Source organism: Liolophura sinensis, chromosome 8 (genome assembly GCF_032854445.1).
Source record: "Liolophura sinensis isolate JHLJ2023 chromosome 8, CUHK_Ljap_v2, whole genome shotgun sequence".
NCBI classification, from domain to species: Eukaryota; Metazoa; Mollusca; class Polyplacophora; order Chitonida; family Chitonidae; genus Liolophura; species Liolophura sinensis.
The window spans coordinates 30,846,443-30,870,276 of NC_088302.1; the positions used below are offsets into that span (position 1 = coordinate 30,846,443).

General features: G+C 38.5%; 2 protein-coding genes across 3 annotated transcripts in view; one reads left to right on the forward strand and one right to left on the reverse strand.

Moving 5' to 3' along the window:
- Positions 1–977: 977 nt before the first annotated feature.
- LOC135472233 (SLAIN motif-containing protein 2-like) lies at positions 978–13,803 on the reverse strand. 2 transcript variants are annotated; one of them, XM_064751632.1, is made up of 9 exons: positions 13,432–13,803; positions 10,186–10,337; positions 9,500–9,652; positions 8,656–8,796; positions 8,392–8,436; positions 7,420–7,527; positions 6,737–6,862; positions 5,931–6,264; positions 978–5,185 (listed from the first exon to the last, which is right to left on the reverse strand). In XM_064751632.1, exons 1-9 carry the CDS (start codon positions 13,731–13,733, stop codon positions 5,089–5,091), a joined length of 1,458 nt encoding a protein of 485 aa, XP_064607702.1. In that variant the 5' UTR covers positions 13,734–13,803; the 3' UTR covers positions 978–5,088. The 2 variants fall into 2 exon arrangements, with proteins under 2 accessions (XP_064607702.1, XP_064607703.1); XM_064751633.1 differs by lacking the exon at positions 7,420–7,527.
- Positions 13,804–16,217: 2,414 nt separating this feature from the next.
- The window catches only part of LOC135473409 (transcriptional regulator ATRX-like), a 40,808-nt gene continuing 33,191 nt past the window's right edge, over positions 16,218–23,834 (forward strand). Inside the window, 7 exon segments of the mRNA XM_064753259.1 lie at positions 16,218–16,295; positions 17,582–17,677; positions 17,873–18,024; positions 18,841–18,930; positions 19,511–19,617; positions 20,315–20,498; positions 21,030–22,643. Coding sequence (XP_064609329.1) covers positions 17,661–17,677; positions 17,873–18,024; positions 18,841–18,930; positions 19,511–19,617; positions 20,315–20,498; positions 21,030–22,643 — 2,164 coding nt within the window. The 5' untranslated portion in view covers positions 16,218–16,295; positions 17,582–17,660.

Genomic DNA, 23,834 nt, shown 5'->3' on the forward strand with positions numbered 1-23,834 from the left:
GTTCAAACCCGGCCTTGGACAGGGAATTTGTAAATTCCCTCCTTCTCACTGCCTTGTAAGAGCCTTTGTGATACTTTGTAAGCGGCCGACGACACACGTGTGAACGTTTGCACGGACGTTCATTAAAGACAACTTGTCTTCCATCAACAAGGTGTGCAATATGAACTGTACGTCACGAGTGGGGAATGTTTGTCGGCAGAATTTAATTTGCTGTATTTTTATAAATCCCTCAGGCATTCTGGTTTCCTCCACCTATAGAATTAACAAGAGGAAAAATACGAAGATGTCTCTTGACAATCAAATGTATAAAATAATTAAAGTACTTGACCCATTCCTTTACGCGGGACTCCAGGCCTCTCAACTTCATACTTAGGCATAACCTGACTGGGGTCTCCCGCTAATGCCAGCTACATGGTATGTTCGACGTGACTAATGCTGGATAAAATTGTTACCAATTTTATTTCCGAAATTTCCCAATGTAACTCAATCTGAAGAGAAGGTTTCCGGTAACAACGGCATGTGAACCAAAAAAACGCGTCTCCATTAAACTTTTCAGGTCAGGCATGTTTTAGGGTCGGCAAAACAAATATAACCATCAAAATGAGCGTCATCATTGTAGGGTTATTCAGGACATTTGGTTTCATTGTTTTACACGACGCAAATAACTACGTTTTGTGGAACAGGCGAATACGATGAGAATATTCGCTTTTGACGTTCTCCTTTGTACTTTAATGGATTCTGAACTATAACCATGAAGTTGCTCTATTGAAAGGTGTCACTAAAGCGATGAAAGTTACTTATTTCATTGGTATTTCACGCCGTACTGTAGAATATTTTACTTACACGACGGCCGCCAGTATTATGGTGGGAGGAAACCCGGCAATGCCCAGGGGTACTCAAAAATACCTTACCAATTTGTACAGTCTTACTTCTTACTTGACAATGTTTCAACAGCCTGAGACAACTGAGAGATTAATTGCTGTAGTTTATTTTCCATGTTAGCGATATTCACAGTGAATATGACAGACGGCCACAGCTGTAGCGGACATTTGATCCTCTCCAGATCAAAGGTTATTGCACACAAGTACATGTATGTTCATAACCCTAAGCTCATATGAGATCATATGACAGAACTTAACAAAAAAGAGAGAGAAAAAGAACAGAATACAGACAGATATCATACTTGTTATAAAATAATGTAATAAAAAATACCAGATGCAACTAAACATGTCATTGAAATATCATTAAAACAGATACCTTAGATATCAGTATAGTGGGATATTTCCACAAAGATGGTAACAGGGTAACCAAACGGGACATGTGCTTGGATACAAAAAGACAATTCAGGACACATGGGCTATGCCATTAATACCACAGGTGGCTTGCACTTGCGGCCATATTGGATCTCTAACAAAAGAATTTCATGTCCTCTCAATGAGTGTGCCTTTCACTGTGTGCACCGAACCATTGAATTGTGGAGATCCAACGTGGCTGCAGGTGTAAGTCACCTGTAGGCAAAGAGAGAGAGAAGCCCTTTCCCCATCTTAACCATACGAATGGAGACATATACGTGCATTTATTAAGCAAAGACAACCCCTAGTTTTCTGTAACGTCAGCTTCCCTTCACTGGTACCTAAAATGAACAAAATGGTAAGCTTAAACATAAGTGAGAATCCAAAATATAATGAAATATAAACAAGAATGAGTGAACTCGTCTCCAGATATCTGCTTATATATACCCGGAGACATTCCAGTGGTGGATTCGTTACTGGCAAATCCGAATGTACCATCAACTGAACAAACTGAAGATGACAAAGATCATTCACACAGTTATTCTTCAAGCAACGGCAAACTTTATCATCTTGGTAGACGCACTAGCTATTCTTCTTGGAAAACCACAACACCCATGTAAAAATAAGTAATCTGTATGGTGTCAAAAGACTAATGGCACAATGTTATCAGAATTCTACAACAGCTGAAAACCCCTAACTAAGGGTGATACGGGTTAGTCTGTAATCTAGAACATGCATGTACAGAAGGGAAATGACAAAAAAAGAAAGACAAAAAAAAAATTAAATATGAAAACTTTGTACAAAGTGATGTTTGATGAGTAATTTCTACAATTCTGAGACGTGTGAAAAATATAGTCCGGCTGTTAGTATACTACAGTATATACACCTGTCTAATTGTCACGCCACTCTTACGAAGCACCCAGCACAGTACCAATGCACATCAGTACTCTTTCAGCCTTTCAAGACTAGACATGCCCAAAGAGGCATTAACCCGATATAACTCCATGCCACATCACTGATGATGAACAGAAACCTATTTTTTCACCCAGGACACATTGTCCTGGGATGAAGTCAGTAGATAAATAATTAGTGTGTGGTGTTATAAACTTCGTGTGTTATACTACTGGGAGATACGTTTATAAGGTAATGGGCAAAAATAAAGCAAAAGCTGTACCTCTGACTGCTCAGAAAGATACTGTATATGAACGTATATACATCCATATATTATCATACACTCTCCAATAATCTATGATTTATGGATGGTCAACCCAAACAATTAATACTTCATCATAAATGAAGATTTTATTTACAGATTCTGAAATAAGAAGTTTTCTTCACGTGTTTTAGGAAATCTACAAATTTTAATGTTTGAAGTAACATCGATTGCTGATGTCAACTAATTTCAAACTACATTATATCCTCTACAGATAACAAATTTTCCCACAATTAAGGCAATTGTTTAGTAATAAACAAATTATACCAACATTTAGGCCCGTCGGTTTTCTTGCTAGTCAACAGGTGAATGTACTGCTGAAGTGAGAAGGGAATAATAATGCTGGTAGTCAATGTATAGCCGGCCTTTCCCAACAAGGCCTGTAGGAAAATCTCCAGTGCGAAACTGTTCATACAAGAAACAATATTTGGAGATTTCATGACGAAACATAAGGCCTTCATCATGAGGGTAATTTTTCCCACAACTTTCTGTTTCAGCACATAGCTCAGTATCCTCTTCATAAAAAATAGATATGGCTTAGATGAAATTGTAACATTAGCTTATATGTCTAACGTACACACAAGTAGCTTGTGGATGACAGCCTGGAAGATTTGACAAACAGTGTATAAAGCCAAAATATTATCAGTTTCCAAATCACAGTATTGGTGGGAAGGGCTTGGGTCAAACTTGTGCATGATACATTCACACACACCGGAATTCCCATAACTTACGGACAATCCAAACTGAAATTTTATAACAGAAGGTTTGGCTGCCATATTGGAGAAGGGCTGCTATGCTAGTCCAAGTTAATATTCCTCCAATATGGTGGACACACCAGTGTTCTTCAGGAGTGATGACATCATATGTTATACAAACTTGGCCAGCTTGTAATCAGACATAATCTAACAAGCTTATATGTTGCCACAGACATATTTTTTTTGTATGCTGCCTTTTACAAGCTGAAAGAAGGTTGGTTAATCACACAATGCAAACATTATACATGTACATGTAAGATACAGTAATGATCTACATTTAATTACATGTACCTAAATCCTCAATAAATTCGGCCAACATACAACTTTAGATGCTATTTGACAACATAATTCATAACATTTTGAGGACTAAATTGTTTTGTTCATCTACATGTGGAACTTCACATACAAATTTCACAGAAATTATACAACAGTCTGTCCATGTGATACAACATGCCTCTATAAATACACAAAACTATAAGCCTAAAAAATGCACTATGTCTTGCTATCAAATTTATTGAGGATTTAGGGTATGGTAAATCTGTGTAACACAACACCTACATAAGAAAAAATTCAGTCGCACCATTACCGCCATGTAGGGGTTAAACCAGGATACTATCTACCCATTGACAGAGAATTACTTCGGAGTGTACACACATTCTGGTAAGAAAGGCTGTTTCTTTTAAGAGGCTATACCAATGATTTTTAGGAAAACATCCATCAGTGCATATCCAATCAAAGTTCTTATAAATTATAAAGCAAGTCACACTATAACTGCTTTCAACTTTAGAATCCTTCAAAAACTGTAAAGATTTCAGGCCTGAGCCTGATATTTACTGAAAGGCAATAGTTTAAGCTACTCATGGAAAATACAGCAAGCATGGATTTTTTGCCAAAAATCTTGGGCATAACCTCTTAAACAGGGGCTCAGTACAGTTTTTCTCGGCATAACACACAGACACTTGTTACTTTTAGAACAGCTAATGAGCAAAGATTGTTTTTATGATAGCAATGTAAGCGATGACTGTTTCCTTATCACTGGAACAGTTCATAATAATAATAAAAAACCATTTCACAGTTTGGTTCATGAGCATTCATGCTTATCTCCCTTTGGAATAACTTTTCAACAAAAGTTCTTAAATATATGATCACAACACTAGTGTACTGGCTGCAGTCAGAGCATCTCCACAGAAAACAGAAACAGCTGGACCAAAACAAGAATTTGTTTCTTTAAATTGTCCACCTCCTTATGAATACACTGTGTATGCTCTCATACATGAATGTTATAAATGTGAAAATGGTTTGTAATTCACACAAATATTTTCCATTCATCCCAAAACAGAAATTATTCTTACTTAACCAATTCACGGAGTCCTGATTATGTCACAATTCGGCGGAGAGTCAATGATGACTGCGGGGCAATAAATCAAAACCTCCACCAGGCAGGTTAACTGTGATGTCATGCTGATGATAAGTCATCTAACTGGCAAGTCTACAAGTCTCAAAATGTGCTATAATTTGTATACACAGTTCCAAATAAAATAAAAAAAAAAAGTACAAAGCTAACTTCACGGGCAGTTTCATCATTACTGGTAGCAATCAACCCAATTTGTCTTCTTCCAGAATATATCTTCTGTCCACTCGATTTGAGCTCTTACACTTTCAGAAGCTATTCCATGCCTTCCGAAATGAGGATGACAGAAATAGCAAATCGAGTTGGCTTCAAAACTTGAAAAATAAATAGTGTTGGTGACAACTAAACAGAATCAACTGTCAGCATAAATAGTTCACTTCATCTGTCCCAAATTTGTCACAGATTTAACTGGTTGATTTAGAAGCAGCCCTCCTTCCAGCTTTCATCTGAGTCGGTGAAATTATCTATTGGGGTATGACTTCTGCCAACGGTTCTGGGAGAGGGTATTCCAGATCTATTCAAAACAAAAGGAGTTACATTTTGTTCAGATCAGATTACTTCGTAACAAGACTGCAGTACTGCTAATTTAACAGGACATGCTAGATAAGAAGATAAAATGAAGCAATGCTCAAATCATGAGATACCAGATGACATCATGTACATGTACCCTGCCTGACCATTCAACAATCCACATGGAGAAAGACGTCTTATTTCAATGAGGGGCCTCCGTGGCTCAGTTGTGAGTTCAAGTCCAGTTCATACTGGCTTCCTCTCTGGCTGCAACCTGTGTATGGTCGTGGGTTTCGCCCGGGCTCTGCTCGGTTTCCACCCACCATACTGCCGTCGTATAAGTGAAATATTTTTAAGTACGGCATAAAACACCAATCAAATAAATAAATAAATAAATATTTCAATGACGAATCATTTATCACTTTCAAGATTTCCAATTTCTTTCACCATCTTGAAAAAGTGAAGGAAAGTTTCTCCCCTTCCTAAAGCTTGAGCCAACAGCTGAATGGAAAAAGATACGGACGTGCTTGCATAAAATTGTGTCCAGACATTTTGATTTAAATTTTGGTGCTGATATGCCTCTTAGCCTAGATCCAAGAATTGTTTTAATGATACTCCACCATTGTCTGGTAGGACTAAAATCTAGAGTATTGTCCCTTGGGTATAGCGGAGGAATCTCTACGTCATCTCTATGTCAAAGGTTTCTCAGATTGTCTTCTAACCATTTATTCAATTAATACTCTTCTTACCTCCTGGTTGGGGTAGGCAGCGATGATCGTCCTCCTGCGGCGCTGGCTGGCCGGGGAATACCGCTCCTGTTAGGTGTTGGAAGACCACTGCGCTGAGGGGACATAGCTCTGCGCACCATCATGGGCTGCTTAAGGCCTGACATGGAGGGGGAAGAGGCCCTGCCTGATGAGGTGGGCTGAGCCCTACCCCCCAGCTTGGAGTCTACGGACCCAGCCCCATCATCATCCTCCACAGACCCATCGTCTATACTGGGGTCACTGCGGTGCAGCCGGTTTGGCATACCATTACTTTTACTTAGGTTGGGAAGGCTTCTACGTGTTGTTTCTGAACGACCTGCAATACAGATACAGTTTCAAAACTGGAAAAGCTGGAAAGGTATGTACATTTAGCCTCTAACAGAATTTAGTCTGATGCTACAATAGTTCTCTTATTATGCAGAAGAGTATATTTTAAGAACAGAATTTTATGCTTAGCCAGTGTAACCAAATATAAATCAGAAAATAACATGCAGTTAATCAAATTTAAAGTGATGCAGAACTTGCATGTAAATCGATTTTGTCACAGGGCAACCTGGAAAAAAGACAGTGCAAGAAAAGCTGCTAAATTCTAAAAGATAAATTGTGTTGCTAATCTTGATCAATTCCCATCACATTTATGAAGAACAAACCCAGTATAAGGTGTTTAAGCCACTCTCTTAAATATGATAAGGAATCTCTGAAGACGCTATAATTATACAATTCAAATATTAACAGCATTAACATTCCATTCTGTTTTTTCTTATGCACTGGGTAGCAGACCTTCTTACCATGTGGCTGATTGCCCTGTAGGTACTGACTACCATAGGGGCTGTCTGGTGGACTGTTAACACTGTCCTGTGACCCTGAGGACATCATACTGCCACTCTGTCGCCTAGGGTGACCAGGGTCCGAAACTGAAACATGCCAATATCACAAACATTCAGCACCTCAACTACGCAGGCAAGTGATAACAACGATTCCAACATTGTCGCTATGTTGTACTTTAAAGTCAAATAACTTTTAATGGACTTTGGCAATCATTCACATGACCACCCACAAAAACAAGATTGTAAACGACCTCAATAAACTTTTTAACTAACTACCACTTTCTTAATATTTCATATGCATAGAGGTTTCCTGTTAAGTTTGACATAGTAGCCAAGGGTAAACTTTACGTTCACAAAGAAATATGCATTATTAGAAATACAAAGAAGAGGTATGGACTTACTACATCCAGCAATTAAATAAGATTAGATTATTTAGATTTTTATTTCACTGGCACTTAAAGTAGTATTCCAGAACAGTCAATTGTCACCTTAAATTTTTTTTTTTTATTTACAGGACTAACAAATAAAGTATAATTTCTTTCTTCCATACCCATTGCACATGCAACTGACCCAAAGAAGGAATATTACAAAGCATGATATATGGCTGTAAAAAAGGAATATATGTTTGGGTTGGGAAAGATTACCTTCAAATCTGCCAGGACTAGATCTGTTGGAGCTATGGGGGGAACAGCTATTTTCCACGTCATTACTACTTACGGCGACCATCTGAGGTAACTGCCGCTGTTTCATTGCTGAGATAAACGCAAGAATCAAGGTAAAAGTCTGCCAGCTATGTCTGAACAGTGCTGGTACAGTAAGACAAAATGTCAACACAAATTCAACTGTATTTGTCCAAAAACTTCACCCGAAAAAGTGCAATTTTAGAGGTAAATAAAGGTTATTTTCAGTGCTGAAAATTAGCACTTTAAAAAGTCTTAAAACATCTTCCCAAGATTAGTAGATCTAATGAGATATGTTTTCATGGATGAAAACTTAGGTCAAATACAGTATATCAAAAGTTTGAGAGGGTTACTAATAACACAGCTAAGATCCTAAATAAGAACTGTAGACAGTGAAGTTCTAAAGCCATGCTAGTAAAGAGGACAGTGGGACAAGGTTTCCAATATACTTGATTGTACTAGCTGAGTGTAAATCCATATCCTGTTCACTTGTTCAAACTACGTTATCTCCAATTCATGTGAAAGCTATTTCAGGAGAAACTGCAGGATTTTACTTTACTCTGCAGTGACAGTATGTTGGACAAAAGTTACAAACAAATCTATTAACATTGCAGAAGCCCTGAGTTTCACATGTAATACTAACAAAATATTTACATTGGTATTTAGCGTGTCAACTGGATTAAGGGGAAATAACTCATATGGAATAACACTCTTCTGTCAATCAGAGAAAACAGAATATGGATTTAAAATAATGCTATACCTATATGGAAAGATCATAACCCTTAATAACGAGGAACCAAAAGAAAGGCAGACAAAGACTGGAGAAAAACTACTAAATGTGTATTATTTACCTATACATAAAAATGGCAGCTGCAATAGATGTGTGCACCAAAACAGAGAAGAGCTCGCATGCCAACAAAATTTAGAAATATTTACCCTTTCTTGGGGATCCTAATGGTGAATTTAAACTTTGCCTTAAACCTAAAAGAACACAAAAATAAAAACACAAGGTTAACAGACAATCTGTTCTTCATAACTTTTTTTCACAACAGGTCCTTTAATATTAAAAAACAAAAAACTAAGTGTTCATTTTGGAGAACTTTGGCTCCTAGAATTATCACATTGCAGATTTGCCTCATCCTTTGAACAGGATGAAAGTTCATGGTATTAGCATTTTGTACATGTTCTCAGGAAACTTACTTTCTTCCTGCATCTTTGCAAGGTTTTGTATATCTGAGACATTAGGGACATCTTCTCGAGGCTCTGTTGTCCTACTTCTGGCACCTCCACTGTCTCGGTTCTTTTTGGGTCGTGTAAAGGTGCTTGTGTCTACTCTAGAACCTGAAACAGACATGTGACAAAGGCATTATTCTCCATCTTTTCAGTTACTTGCTGGCACCTTTTCTTAATTAAACCTATCTGGTTACACACTGGCTCCACCACAGGCAGTAAGAGTTGACAGTAATGAGAATCTTGAACTGTAACTTACAGTCCTCAAATTGTAACTAACAGTTCGTAAACTGTAACTTACCGTCCGTAAACTGTAAGTTAACTTACAGGCAAGACCACCGAGACAGGTTGTTAATATGGTTAATCCTATACCCTTTCCTCAAATCTGAGTGCCTCTGAAGAGAGATTGTGATTCCAGTTTCCCCTGTATTACAACTACATGTAACCTTTATTTAGTATACAAATGTGCTTCGAGCAACACTCAACCATTTTGTTGAAAAAGCAGTTTTGAATTTGTACACAAATGTAGGTACAGATGACAAATGTTAATGACTTCAACTTCATCAGTCAGTGATTCAGACTTTTCCAGAGGCTGAAGTGTGCCATGCGTCACAAGTACAAGGCAGGCAACTGAGACGACTTATCAAAACCACCATAATAACCAGATTTCCTGTTGCTGACATGTTCCAGGTGTCACAGGTACAAGGCAGACAACTATGTTTATTTACCTAAACCACCATAATGACCAGATTTCCCTGTTTTTGACATGTGCTAGGTGTCACAGGTGCAAGGGCAGACAACTATGTTTACTAACCTAAACCACCATAATGACCAGATTTCCCCGGCTGTTGAGGTGTGCCATGTGTCGCAGGTACTGGAGCTGACAATGACATCCTATTGCCTTTGCTACTTGTATCCGTGTATGAACGATTTAAGCTAAAAGCTGGTGTACTTGGACTTCTACCCACTGAAATACAGAAAGGTACATGTAAATGTATGGCTCTACAATTAAATTCACGTTTTCAGCATGGGTGAGGGGAGTGGGTGAAGAATTACTACTTCAGCCCTGACTACTAGTCTGGAAATCATGCAGTGAAATTGCGTTGAAGCTATCAATACCAAAACAATGGTGCTTGCTGACTCAATGTGTTAAGTCAAAAGTAAAACAGCATATTTATTTTGAATACATATAGGAATTTCAGAAACACTTCATAAGAATACAATGACCAGGCTTAGTCATTATTTACATGCTGCTGCTTGGTGATAAAGCAGCCCATGCACACCTGATAATGACTTAGCCAGTTGGCTATGTATATTTACCAAACACGAACCATATATGCACATCAATATGGATCATAATAAAGTTCCTAACTACTGAACACTCAAGGATGTACCATGATGCTTTCATTCCCTGTTGCTTTAATCAGTTTTATAAATATCCTGTAACTTCAAGGCTAATTCATCTACATAAATACATCACCCCACATGTGGCAGACTTACTTCCTCTGGCAACTTCTTCCAGTTTATATGCTAATGTTTTCCTGGCTGAAACTATTTCGGGACTGGGTTTATCAAAATCTTGTCGAACCCATGTAATTGGGCTGACCCTTGACTGCATAGGTGTGGGTGGTTTCTTGGGAGATGAATAAAGCCTGCAACACACAATCATATATGCACATTTATTTTAGATTCCAGCAGATGTTTTGAAAATCTTTTACACCATTTAGTACATGCATGTAGCACAATGTTGTTGCATTCAGTTGCATAAAATGAAATAAATGTACTGAACTATGGACTATCGCCAATTTCGTTTACTTCACTTGACTGGCGTTTTTTATACATGCCGGTATTCAGGAATATTCCACTTACATAGCTGATAGCAGTCAGGTTCATCATATTGGTGAAGGAAACTGAATGGTACCAAGACAAAATCATGGTTGGACCATGTCAGGTTGATGAGAAAGTTCCTTATGTAATGCCACTAATATCTATTATTAATTTGATTGTGTTTTACTCTGTACTCAAGAATAATTCACTTATATGAAAGCAGCCAGCATCATGGTGGGAGGAAACCAGGCAGAGCCCACGGAAAACATGACCATTCTACAGGCAACTGGCAGTTCTTGTCATCACCGGAGAGAAAAACGCCACTAATACACCGGAGAGAAAAACGCCACTAATAAAGCTCACGAACGCGTATGCAATGTGAATTACATAGTCAAGTGCTGTAAAGGAAAAATGTTCCCATATAAAAAGAAGAGATTCAGAGTGTCTCCAGTTGCTTGTATTTCTGTGAGTTTATCCAACATACTGATGATATAATTTAACTGAAATAGAACATGAGAGGCTCAACTCTCCAGAAATCTGTTCTCATGCCTACCATGAAATTTGTTTCAGACAACCCAACAAAATAGAGTGCTGAACCAAATGTAATCATAACACGACGATACAGCGACTGTGGTAAATGGTCAGACTGTAGATATAGGTAGGAGTAATACCTGCTGATAGTAGTCAAACTGTTACCTACTGCAAGAATAACAGTAACTGGAGTAAGCTTAATAGAGGGAAAGAGTTTGATCAATGGTGGTTTTTCAAAGAGAAGAGATGTGATAGGCCTATTCTATAAATTAAATACAAGGTCTATGGCATACATTTTTGCTTTGCATGTGACAGTGGTTATGGTGATAGACTCAAGGGATACTTCAGTCATGTCATTACTGTCTGTTATTTTTGGATCTCATTGATTCTCATTCTGTTGAATGTACACAGAATTTCAGTGATAAAATTTATAGATCTGGCACATTATGCCATATACAAACCACTGTCAAAGGAAAAACATAAATACAGAGGCAGGCCAATGGTAGAAATGGGAACACATATTTCTACACGCTTGTTGTCATCCTCATAGCAATTAACCCACAGATTGGGAGAGGGTGCATTAACTTTCATTAACTCAAGGTCTGCTGTGTGCAGAATACTTTCACTTACCTCAGCCTTTTTATACACAGAGACACATTTATGTACTTTTACTCACAGTAATAAACCTACAGAGAGATATTTTTGTGTGTGCATTCACTTACCACACTTATCCCATTCAGGACTGAAGAGTTATAGAATTATGTACATATGCTCGCAGTCCAAAATTCAGAATCTAACACGACTTCTTTGGTGATGGGTCTTGTCATTTGCAGCTGAATACAATCCTTTACAAAATCGGTGTACAGGTACTATGCTTAAAGGATGCACATTCCCACAATGACCCTGCATACTGCACTAAAATGGATTGTACCATTTGATGATTTATCTTTGCATTGGCCCATTTGTCAGAGTAAAACGTAATATTGTTAGCAGACTCTGAATCTGAAAGTAAATGTCTCCTTCCAGTCACCTCCACTGTTGCCATTAGTCTTATCATGCACAGATTCCAGATTCTGAGTCTGAAAGTGACGTTTAGACCCGACATGGGCACCAACTTGTGATATAACTATGGATCAGGGTCTATATGTCAATTTGCATCCTTTAAAGGATAGTACCCTCTACTTTTGAGTGCCTGTGACGTGAAATATCTGCAGTGGATAGCCCTATATGCAAGCATTGACTTTCCTTTCACTCTTCGGTTCTCAGTGCGCTGCAGAAATGGACAGGGACATGCATCAGCACCAGTATCTTGTAGTTGCGGAATGTAACTCTGTATGCGACCAACACAAAGCGTTGGTAAAGTTACGGAGAATAACTGCTTCTAATGTGTTGGGTCGATGGTAAGTCACATTTACCGGATCTTCACACGTGCATTAAATCTTCCGTAGCGTAAACTGACGTTGATCGAGTGGTCCCTATCATAAACTAACCTCTTCTGTGTCTCGCCAAATAAAAAACGATCTATGACAACCCCACAAATTCACAAAATAAATACATTTTCAGACGCTACACCCACTGTCACCATCCTGATCACTTGCGAGACTGAATGAGGCTAAAGCGATAAGCTCCGACAACAGGAGGAGTAAATCAGCCAAATGGATGATTGGACTTGCTCAGTGTTACCATCATGATATTATTTCCCTTAAACGACCTTATTTTTTCTGCGCTAAGATAGATCACTTGACTTGTATGTGCGACTATCAGAACGAGATGGCGGCCACAGTGGGTGTAGCATCTGAAAATGTATTTTTTTGTGAATTTGTGCAGTTGTCATAGATCGTTTTTCATTCAGAGAGACTCAGAACACGTTAGTTGATTGTCAGGACCATTTGGTTGATATTGATTTATACTAGGGAAGATTTAATGTACGTGTGAAGATGCGGTAAATGTGGCTTACCATCAATCCGACACATTAGAAGCAGTTATTCTCCGAAACTCTCCCAACACTTTGTGTTGATCGCTTTCAGAGTTACATTCTGCAACTACAGTGTGTGGAGGGCAGCACCCAGAGAACCAAGAAGTGCCGGGTAAGTCAATGCTTGTGTATAGGGCTATGTTTCTGCATAAACAAATAAAGTTAAATAAATTAAATTTACCAATAACACTGATCACAAAGAGGTTAAGGACATTTATATGTAGGCCTACATTCTGTCACATCACTTAACCACCGTGGGAAACATTTATGTTCATATGTTCAAAGTGCTCATCCTGTAAATAGAGACAAACATACCATTTCAAGTGCTACTCTAAAATAAACCTTCACCTTCACCCTTGCCATGCCAGTAGCGGAAGTGTAAAAAAATGACAGCTAAGCAGTAGAGCTCTTACCAACTGTCTTCTTCATCTTTTAACGACAAACTATCTAAGTCAATAATGTCATGTTCATCCTGTGAACACGTCGAAGGTATTCTCTGTCCACGGTTCTTGCCCTCTACACGTGCATCCGGTAAATTATTGTTCACGTTTTTAATCAATCTGTCAGACCGATCAGTATCTCCATTCTGAAGGGGGTCCAACTGCAGCTTCTGTTTACTCCGAAGAAGTTCATTTTGGTGTTCTAATTTCTTCACAAGGTCCTGGAGCTTTCGAACTTCAGCTTCAGGGTCGATCAAAGAGTCTGAAGTATCCATAATGAAGCCTGATTAAGGCTCTTTTCGTCGAATTGGACGACAAAATGTTATCCACAAGTCTAACAACTCAGTGTCGTCGCCATTGTTATTTTCTCTTGAGCTTGCGCATCGCGCACTCTCCATACTTCCGGTTAAAAATAACCTTATACCTATGGGATACACCCGGTGGGTGCACGAACTGCACACAATAGCACGTGTGTTAAAACACGTCAGGTCATTATGAATATGGTTGACTCTGATCTGACGAGTACAGGCTTGGCTTGAAAGAATGCGAATAAAAGAAAGCACATATATGTACATGTCTTTGTACTTAGTGTTATGCACAACAAAGAAAGTATTCTTCTACCAAAGATAAGGTCAAGTGAATTATTTTCTCAAGCTTTCTCTTTTACGTACCAGTGCGTTCATATGGTTTGATAACGATGTATAAGAACCTACATCGAAACGTCACCAACACAATAAATCCAGGAGTTGTTATCCATAAGTATGCCTCTGTCAATCTATCCAGTGTAAATGTACATTCATGTGTATAGTCGCACATCTAATGCAAGCGGGCCTACATACGAGCACACTGCGTTTCATTTTCACACAAGAACACTTTCTAGTATTAAATGACAGGGAGTGGCCTTCAACAAGCAATAGTTAATCAAAACGTTAATTTTAAAGGTTATATTTAAAGGTTATATCTTGTATGGACAGCTTCAAATATTATAAGATAGAAGTTCGAGCGCATAAATACACGTATAGGTATGCGTAGTCCTACAAATGGTGTTGAGAGAAGTTGAAACGTCATCCATGTTTCGTTGTGAAGTTTGAATACTTATATGCCTACATGAGTAGGCCTTCGTTTCGTTATTAATTACTGTTGAGTAAATAAATAAAGAGTAATATCTGTAATACATGTGTTCATTTATTAAGTTATTTGATTGGTGTTTTGGGTCGTATGTCTACTCAAGAATATATATATCACTTATACGACGGCGGCCAGCATGATGGTGGAGGAAACCGGACAGAGCCCAGGGGAAACCCACAGTCATCCGTAGGTTGCTAAACAGGAAGCCAGCAGGTATCATATGATGTACGTGATGAGCAATGATGCCCATTAAGGCTATACACAGTACATGTATAAGGAGTGCGGGTGATCTGGATGTCGATCGCATGAATGTGTGTATGAGTATGTTATTAGTGTGGTTATTGTATTCGTTTATTGTAATGGCTTGTCATCATTTATTTATTTATTTCATTGAAGTTTTACGCCGTACTGAAGATTATTTCACGACGGCCGCCAGCATTATGCTGGGAATAAATTAGCCGTGAAATTGGAGGCTTGTCCGCAGTCGGGAAGTTAATAGTTACTAGTTCACACACACTATACGTGTGCCGTACCTACATGTACTTACTGCTATAGCAATGCGTATTTTTGCGAATGGTCAAGTCACTTAAGAAACAGTAAAGAAATTATATTGGTGTAAATATACATTCATTGAAATAAAGATATCAGGAACGACATATACACACGTCACGTGTAGGCGTATACCATGCACAGTATGCCTACTTCGTTTAGCTTATCTTATTGTTATTTTAGAGCGTAGAAATCACAGTGCGCGCAGTGAGCTATATAATTATAGTACCATATATCGGTTATAAATATAAATATGATGTTCAAAACATGTACATAGCTATAGTTTGATGCTGCCATAAATGCTTACAATTTATTTTCTTTTCTTTCAACTCCAGAAATATTCAGCTAAGGTGTACCACGTACATTATATAGGCCTACAACAAGTGCATGGTGTTTGTTCATGTTTTTTGCGAAACTGTTGACATGAAAATTACAATTTATACCATTCATATGTACACGGAGCTATGTTTTGTCTTGCATGCGGTTCTAAAAGTTTCTCATTTCAAACATGCGCGTTCGTGAGAACGGAGAACTGTATACATGTATCCAAGTTGAGAATTTAAGATGTACACCGATTCATACACTGTTTACATATTCATAGCATCACGTGGGTCTTCGTTCACCGGAAGTTTTCGTCTGCTACATCCAACACGTGAAAGCGATGACAATTAGCAAGTTCGACGCAATGTTGCCATTTGACCAAAATTTCAAATGCAAATGATATGCAAATTAGTTGTGACGTTTGCATAAATTATGCAAATTAGGTGTCACGTGACCTCATGTCCACGTGACCTTATGACGTCAGAGATCTCCCCGATACCCGACCATTGATGGTAAGTAAACTTAGTGCTGTGCAATATAAAGATTTGATTTTCGTAGTTTATCGTTCTTCAGGATATTTACGCCATGGCGGTGGACATCTCTGAGATGTTTAATAAATCGTTGGCAAGAAATATCTGGTGTTTCCATAATATTGTACGCGCTGCATTGCAAGACGTGCCTGGGAACTTTTGCAAGTGTCCCGCCATTGTGAAAATGTGTACCGGAAGTGGATATCTGCGCGCCTCTGCCTCCATTAGTATCATCATCTTATGGTGAAGAACTGATTCCTGGCGACAAAAAGATGTAGTTCGCCGAGACTCTGCGGGACCGCAATAAATGTAAATCCCATGGCTTAGATGAGAGATTGGCACTGATTTTTTTTTTTTATGATCTCGGTGATCTGCATTATCTGTTGGTCAAATTTCCCTACGATTGTTCTGGGCTACATGGAATCTCTTCACTCAGATTCGCTTTGAAGTGGGACTGTGGTAGATTGTGCAGAAATAATGAATGTGGTTTTATGGCGGGTCATTGTTGTACTGGCAGGCCATTGTTGTACTGGCAGATCTGTTTTACATATCTCTGCATGTCTCGACTTTTGGTTACACTCCAGTAGAGCAGTGCCTCCTTATATTTAGTTTTCTTGGCACCTCAGAGATATTTTTGTGTCTCCTGCGAAAGTAGAGGCCTGTGCAAATATGTGTGCTAAAGCTTTTACGACCTTACCTTTATGCCTTAGCAGCCTGCTGGTCTTTAAGTTTATGGTTCATTAATGTGAAACCTACCTGTAATGGCCACCACGTCCCATGTGTAACGACTGACTAGTGACTTTCATACTTGTATAGGCCTATGTAGCATTTGGCCCCATTTAAAATTTTGCAGAACTGAATTAGTAACTTATAACTGCACAGGAGGTTAAGGTTTTTGGCTAGTAGTTTTTTTCTGTGGGTAAAATATTGCAGTAGTTGTATGCTTCAAAATAAACTATGCTTAGGCTCTTCGGTGAGGCGACATTGTTGACTCACCACGGCCATCATGATAGATAGGTTTCGTTTTAAAGTGGGACAATGATCTTCGAGACGAGCAGGCTGCTAAAGAAAAACGGTGACGCCGTCAACTGTAGCCTGTATATTTGTGCAGATCTGTACTTTCACAGGACACAAAAGGTAAGTGCCTGAGGTGCAAGGCGGCAGAATGCTGGCACTACTCTAAGAAAAGTAAATATAAGTATGCATAGCTCTACCAGAGTTAGTGATATGTAAAGCTATTTTACATATTAGTTTCCACAGGGAAGGTTGGACTGTTTAGATTTTCTTTAATTGGGTCCCATAGTCTGAATTTATTGGCTATAACTTACAGCAGATCTTGAGAAAGGTTTGACGGCATGCTACAGTTCTAGTCAGAAGTCGCTCAAAGTGATGAGAATGAATGATTATGGCTTAACGCAACATCGGCAATATTTCAGCCATATCGCAAAGTGATGAGAAGAGCGGGTATCATTTGTACATGCAGCAATGGTGTAAATAGTGCTTTTGAGTTTGTTCAAGCAATATTCACATTTGTGTTAGGAGGTTATGATTGTTTATATTCTGTATGTATATTCATTATGTGCACTGTGTTTTAGATTTCACAAGGACACATGGCTAATATGGGATAATCCAGAAAACTTTGTTGTTGGCTTAAATTTCACCTTTGCAGCAACAATGGGGAGATCAAAACGGTGAGTCTCACTCTGATTGCAATTTACACATATTTTAATCAGATATACATACAGCGATAGGTAAGAAACCCATACACTTACGCAGTTATATAACAGAAAAAAATCATGATTATGCTATAATGTTGTTAAAGAACAGTCAAATAAATAAATAAATAAATAGAAACTTCTCAGAAATATATGTTTGATCATCTTCAGGAAGCCGACTGTTGTTCGCAAAGTTGTAAAAGAGGATGAAGAAGAGGAAACAGATGAAGAGTCTGACCCCAGGTCTTCTCGTCAGCGACCTCAGCAAACGCAGCAAAGCGAGAACGAGAGTTGTGTGTCAGAAGATCTGGATTTGCCAGAAGGTACATTGATCAACTGATTTTGGAACAGAAGCCAAAAACCCTTTCTGTTCAGTCTTCAGGCCTGCATACAAGATGTATTTGTGGCTTTACAATTTTTGTTCTGCCTGAGATTAAATGTTTTTTTGTTTTGACAGTATTTCGGAGCTAAACTACAATAAACAAAACAAAAAATGCTGTTACTCGGTAGATAATAATTATCTGACAATCTTCCTTTTGAGTCATCAGGAGTGTCCGTAAAATTTAAACTTAATTTATATTTTCAAATGGCCTTGCCATGTGGACCCTATCCTTGAGAATACATGTGACTGTTGTGGCCAGTGATCACACATCAGCTTTTGGATGGGTGTTTTGTCCTGTGTCTTTCTCAATCTTAGAAAACTTCTTTTAAGGGATGTTGCTCAAGTAGGAAAAAATGTTCATAACATGCTCAGAAGCAACCTGTTGAGATGTCCGTGCTTCCGATGACATGTATTCTGCTTTTCTTGTATGCAATAAATTCTGTCTGTATGTTTCTCTTTGAGATCACTTTTCCATCAATTTGTCTTCTATTCCAAATTGTATTTCCAGAACAGATTTTCGCTTTAACATGAATTTATTTTGATATATAGCCTGCATGGTAGCATTGTGTTGTGCCGAAATGCTTGGGAAATTGCAGTGCTTCCTGGTGACATTTTAAAGCGTGCAAAAGTTGATCAAAGTACAGAATTTAAAACTCTATTTTCAAATTCTGGCCTATATTTTACTTAAAACTAATGGCTATCCCCACCATTATTCTATTACCATCACATGTAAATGGTGCTCCATTTTGTCTTCTAGGAACTGTTATTGTTAAGCCAGAGCCTGTCAAGGACAAGAAAAGTGAAAAATTTAAAGGACCTGAATTCAAAACCTCAAAGAAAATCTCAGGTAAGGTATCTGTAGGTAGTAAGTGACAGACACAGTTGATGAACTGAAACAGCAAGATTTGACTTGAAGCAACAAATCAAATGTATGTTATATTAACCTCTTGGCTTGTGTTATTTCAGATGGAGATAAAAAAATTATATTTTGTGTTTTATAGAGATTTGTAGTGTGTCATTCGTACATCGACAGCTATCATAAAAGGTAGAAGGTGGCAATGTGAGACCAATGAAAGCTATAAACTAGATCACAGATACAAGGAAAGGAACTTCTGGTATAACGGAATGTCTGTATTTCACCTAAAGTTTAACTTTCCTCAAGCGACTCATTTTATTTCATTCTGATTGATTCGTCCAACTTTTAGGTCCACTGAAAGAGTTTTTCTTTGTGAGGTTTGATCAATTTTGTATCAGAAAGACTTAGGTGTTGGCATGAGAAGTAACATTTTACAGCCTTTATGTGCTTCTGAATTTGCATGTTTACTTGCCAAACTTTAGGTGAAATACAGTATTCAGAATTGATGAGTGCTGATTTAAAACATAGGAAAGATTAAACCAGTGTATGACTTTTCACGCTGTTGTTTCAGATGATTACCTGGCTATTGTTACCTGTACAGCTTGTGCCCAACAAATCAACACTGGGAATCCTGGGGCAGCCCGATGCCATCCTGTGTTACAGGTCCTTGTGTGTAAGGTAAGATTACCGTGTCTCCAACTGAGTGGTAAATTAAAAATGTTTTCAGTGTGTGTTTTCCTAAATAATTACATGCCTCATTGCCACACATTGCGTGCTTTCATTTGTGTTATGTTCTTGTTGCACCCCCTTTTTGAATTTAGTGAATTAATTGCTTATATTAAAACTTTAGTTTGCACAGGTGTTCATTTATCCTTTCATGGACTTTTCCTCCCATTTGTAGCCGTTATTAGCTTAGTATGTTAGTGAAATTAATTCTCTGTGAAGTAAAGTAAATGAACTTCAGGATTTAATCACAATTTTACATTGCAGTTTTTTGGGCAGGTGTATTTGTTCAAGAAAAAATCCATGAAATGGTGGCTGGAATACTCTATTCCAGTAGAGTAAAGAATTTCAATTCTTTTGTAAGAAATGGAAAGTTGGGCATTGATTTGAGGACAGCAAGATTGAGGCCACATATGTTGAAAGTGGTGTAAAAAATGACAATCAGTGTAGAGACAAACATTTCAGGGTGCGTTTCAATGAAGAATAAAGCTTTATCTTTGTCATTTCTTTCCGATCTTTCCTAATCCCATGCCCATTGTGAAACGTCTTTGTCGATTGCCAGTTTTAGATGGGTAATTAAACTGTTTCTGTAGGATGCCTAAAATTTGCTGTTGTTAGTAGAAAAGTATCAGATTGCACTACTTTGTTACAGCGATGTTACAAGTACTACAAAAGTGGTGAATTCAGCCAGGATTCCAATGGTATTGATGAACAGTGTCGGTGGTGTGGGGAGGGGGGGAATCTCATTTGCTGTGACTTCTGCTCAAATGCTTTCTGCAAGGGATGCATTAAGCGGAACTTGGGGCGATCTGAACTTTCACAAATAATAGATTCAGGTAAGCGAAAATTCTCCTACATATCATTGGTATAGTAAGTGGGAAGGTCTGCCAGCAACCTGCGGATGGTCGTGGGTTTCTCCCGGGCTGTGCCCGGTTTCCACCCACCATAATGCTGGCCGCCGTCGTATAAGTGAAATATTCTTGAGTACGGCGTAAAACACCAATCAAAAAAAAAAAAAAAAAAAATCATTGGTATACATCACACCCTCGAGTGTAGATTTTAGATTCTTTGATTTTGTTGAGTTAGTGAAAGCTGATGTGTTCCTGCTTGGTTTGCTGGCATTACTTACTGGCAACACACAACCATTATTGGTTAAATTTAATATTTATTAAAGAATAATTTATTTCATTATTGTTTAACACCATAGTCAATAACTTTTGACTTTACTTTATGACAGTTAATTTTATGGGTGGTAGACACCAGAGTGCCCAGGGAGAAAACCACCGATTTTTGGCAAGTCACTGTTGAAACTTCACATTTGATACTTAGTGTGTTGTTTGTAATTGAGTGTGCTGTAATGTTGACAGGGGAAGATGAACAATGGCATTGCTATGTTTGCAACCCAAGACCACTGTCTAGGATTATTGAAGACTGCAAACATGTATTTGACACAATTGAAAAGGAGAAGAAACGAGCAGAGGCTCAGGAGAAGAGAGAGAAAGGTAAAGTTAGCTCTAAAAAAGCAGATGCACCAAGCAGGTCAGTAACTGCGGAACTGTTTAGTGATTTGGCTGAAAAGTTTGTGGTGAACACAGAAAATATTAATGACATCGTAGACGATCTCTCCATAGCTACTAAGAACTTGTCTTCGCTTTTACGGACGGTCAAGTCCAGCATCATTGCTGCGGAGGAAGTGCAGAATCGGGATATTAATGAGGGACATTCTTCTAGGAGAGAGACCAAAGATGACCTGATGTTGAGGATTGCTAAGACTAGTTGTGTCGAAATGCTGAATAAAGGAGTCAGTAAATTCATGAAATCTGTAGACAAGTGTAAGCAATCTAACCAAAAATCTAGCCCGTCTTTGTCACCCAGAAGTCGGCGTCTCTCAAGTAAGAAAGTTACTCTATCTAACAAATTCAAGGATTTGAAAGCATCCATTAAGAAAAAAACTGCTAAGGAGGCCGAGGCAGAAGTAATAAGTGTGTCAGATTCCAGTGGAGAAGAGTTCCAACTTGGTGATACTAGCAGTAGTAGTAAGAAGGCTCGCAGAAAACTTAAATACGAGGAGATGAGGCCTAGTTCAAACAAGAAACTGTCACGGTCAGAAAGTTTTGAGGAAACGTCGGACACAGAGGCTTATGTGCGAGACAAGTCAACTAAAGGTCATGGGAAAAGGTCATCGTCAGGGAGTGAGGGAGAAGTAGTGCTTGAAACAAAAAACTCATTGCGAGAGAGTTCCTCCAAGACTCGCAAAAAGAAATCATCTTCTGTCAGTGAAGGCGAGGATGTTCCTGAAGTACGAAAAAGCCAAGATGAAAATTCCAAAGGACGGAGGAAAACGTCATCCTCGAAAGATGAAGAGAAAGTATTGTCTGAAGACAAGGCCGCCAAGAGTAACACAAAATCTTCAAAGAAGCCGTATTTCTCTGTATCAAATCAGCGTGAGACAATGGATGTGGATAATGGAGAGAAAAATGAAAAGAACAATGTGGAAGAAGGCTCCAGTGGTACAAAAAAAACGGGTCTGAGTAATAACATGTCTGGTTTGCCAGAAAGCATGGAAGTGGAAGCAATTGGAAGTGGTGACAAGCTCGTGGAAGATGAGGATGTTATAAATGATAATGAGGTGAACTGTAGTGTTGATGCCCTAGGTGATGAGCAGAATGTTCAGGTGACTTCGTCCAAACAAGATACGGCCGATGAGCTTGGAGATGAAGAGATGGAAACAGGTGGGGAGGGGCTTCATGGAACACCGCGTAAAGCACGCAAAACTTCCAATGATGGAAGTAAGCTGCTGAGCCCGAAATCAGAGAACATGATGGCCCATCTAAAATTGTTGAAGGAAATGGCAGATGGGATAAGCAATGGGGAAGGTGATGATGGCGAGGACGATGATGATAGTGACGAGGATGACGACAGCGATGTGTCCTCACCAAGAATGAAACGGTGCAAGTCCTCCAAATTGAAGAAGAGTGCAGGTGTGTGCAGACAAAGATCCAATGACCTGTAGCCCTGTTTTTAAGGTCTTCTCTGTCACACCAACTTGTTTTTCTGGATTATTGCATATATGCACTATTACAGTTGTGCATTTAGCAGGTTGTTTCACTCTCTCAGCCCTCACAATTCAGAATATCCAACATGGCTAAGAAGGTATGGTTTTGGTGGTAATTAATGTTGGGTGAAATCTTGCTGGAAAGGTCACACAAATTCTCCGTTGCACACAGTGTCAGGATGTGCTGAATGAATTGGGAGGACTGATGCTATTGGTCATTAAAGAAAAATCTAAAAAAGGAAAACTCCTGTTATTAAAGAGATCACCTTAAAACCAGGGACGCACCATTGTACTGTTTCTGTACTGAATTTATTCTTTTGAATTTATTATTATTTTCTTCTGTTAGTTCAACCAAGAATACGTATTTTTCAGAACTGTCAGTCATAATTACAGTGTGAAATGACCTAATATTTTGCCCAAAAAGTTCATTTTCAAAGGCAAACAGATTTACTTTTGGTGCTAAAACTCACATTTTTCCTGTAGGATATCATGTTATCTTCAAAACAAACATGTTTCTAAGATCGGTGGAACTCCAAGAATCAGGCGAAATGTATGACTTAGTAATGGGCGAACTTTTAGGTCATTTATCATAATAGTACTTAAAAAAATCGAAATTATCCATAAAAAATATTGCAGTTTATAACCTGAAATGCATAGTTTTATAGAATTTTCCTTATGGCAAACAGATATAACCTGGGAATAGCCTGAGATAACTAGTGAATTCAAATAGCAAGATATTGTGTAGCTTTCACCTTTAATATGAACTCTGAGCTGGGGTTCAGTTTGCAGAATCTTCAGGATTTAAAGCCAGTTTATTATCTGTGCAGATTTATATAACGTCATTACGCAACAGGTTTGCCTTCTCATTACAAGTCAATGCATTACCATCTGAGTGATTCTGTGCCTAAATTAAGTCTATGGCTTATAGGGTAATACAGATTTAGCTGTGGTTTGTCAGCGACCTCCGGATGGTTGTGGGTTTCCCCCGGGTTCTGCTCGGTTTCCTTCCATTATAATGCTGGTTGTATAAGTGAAATATCCTCGAGTATGGCGTATAACACCAAGCAAGTAAGTCGTTAAATAAATCTAGCTGTGGTTCTACAATATGTGTGTGAAG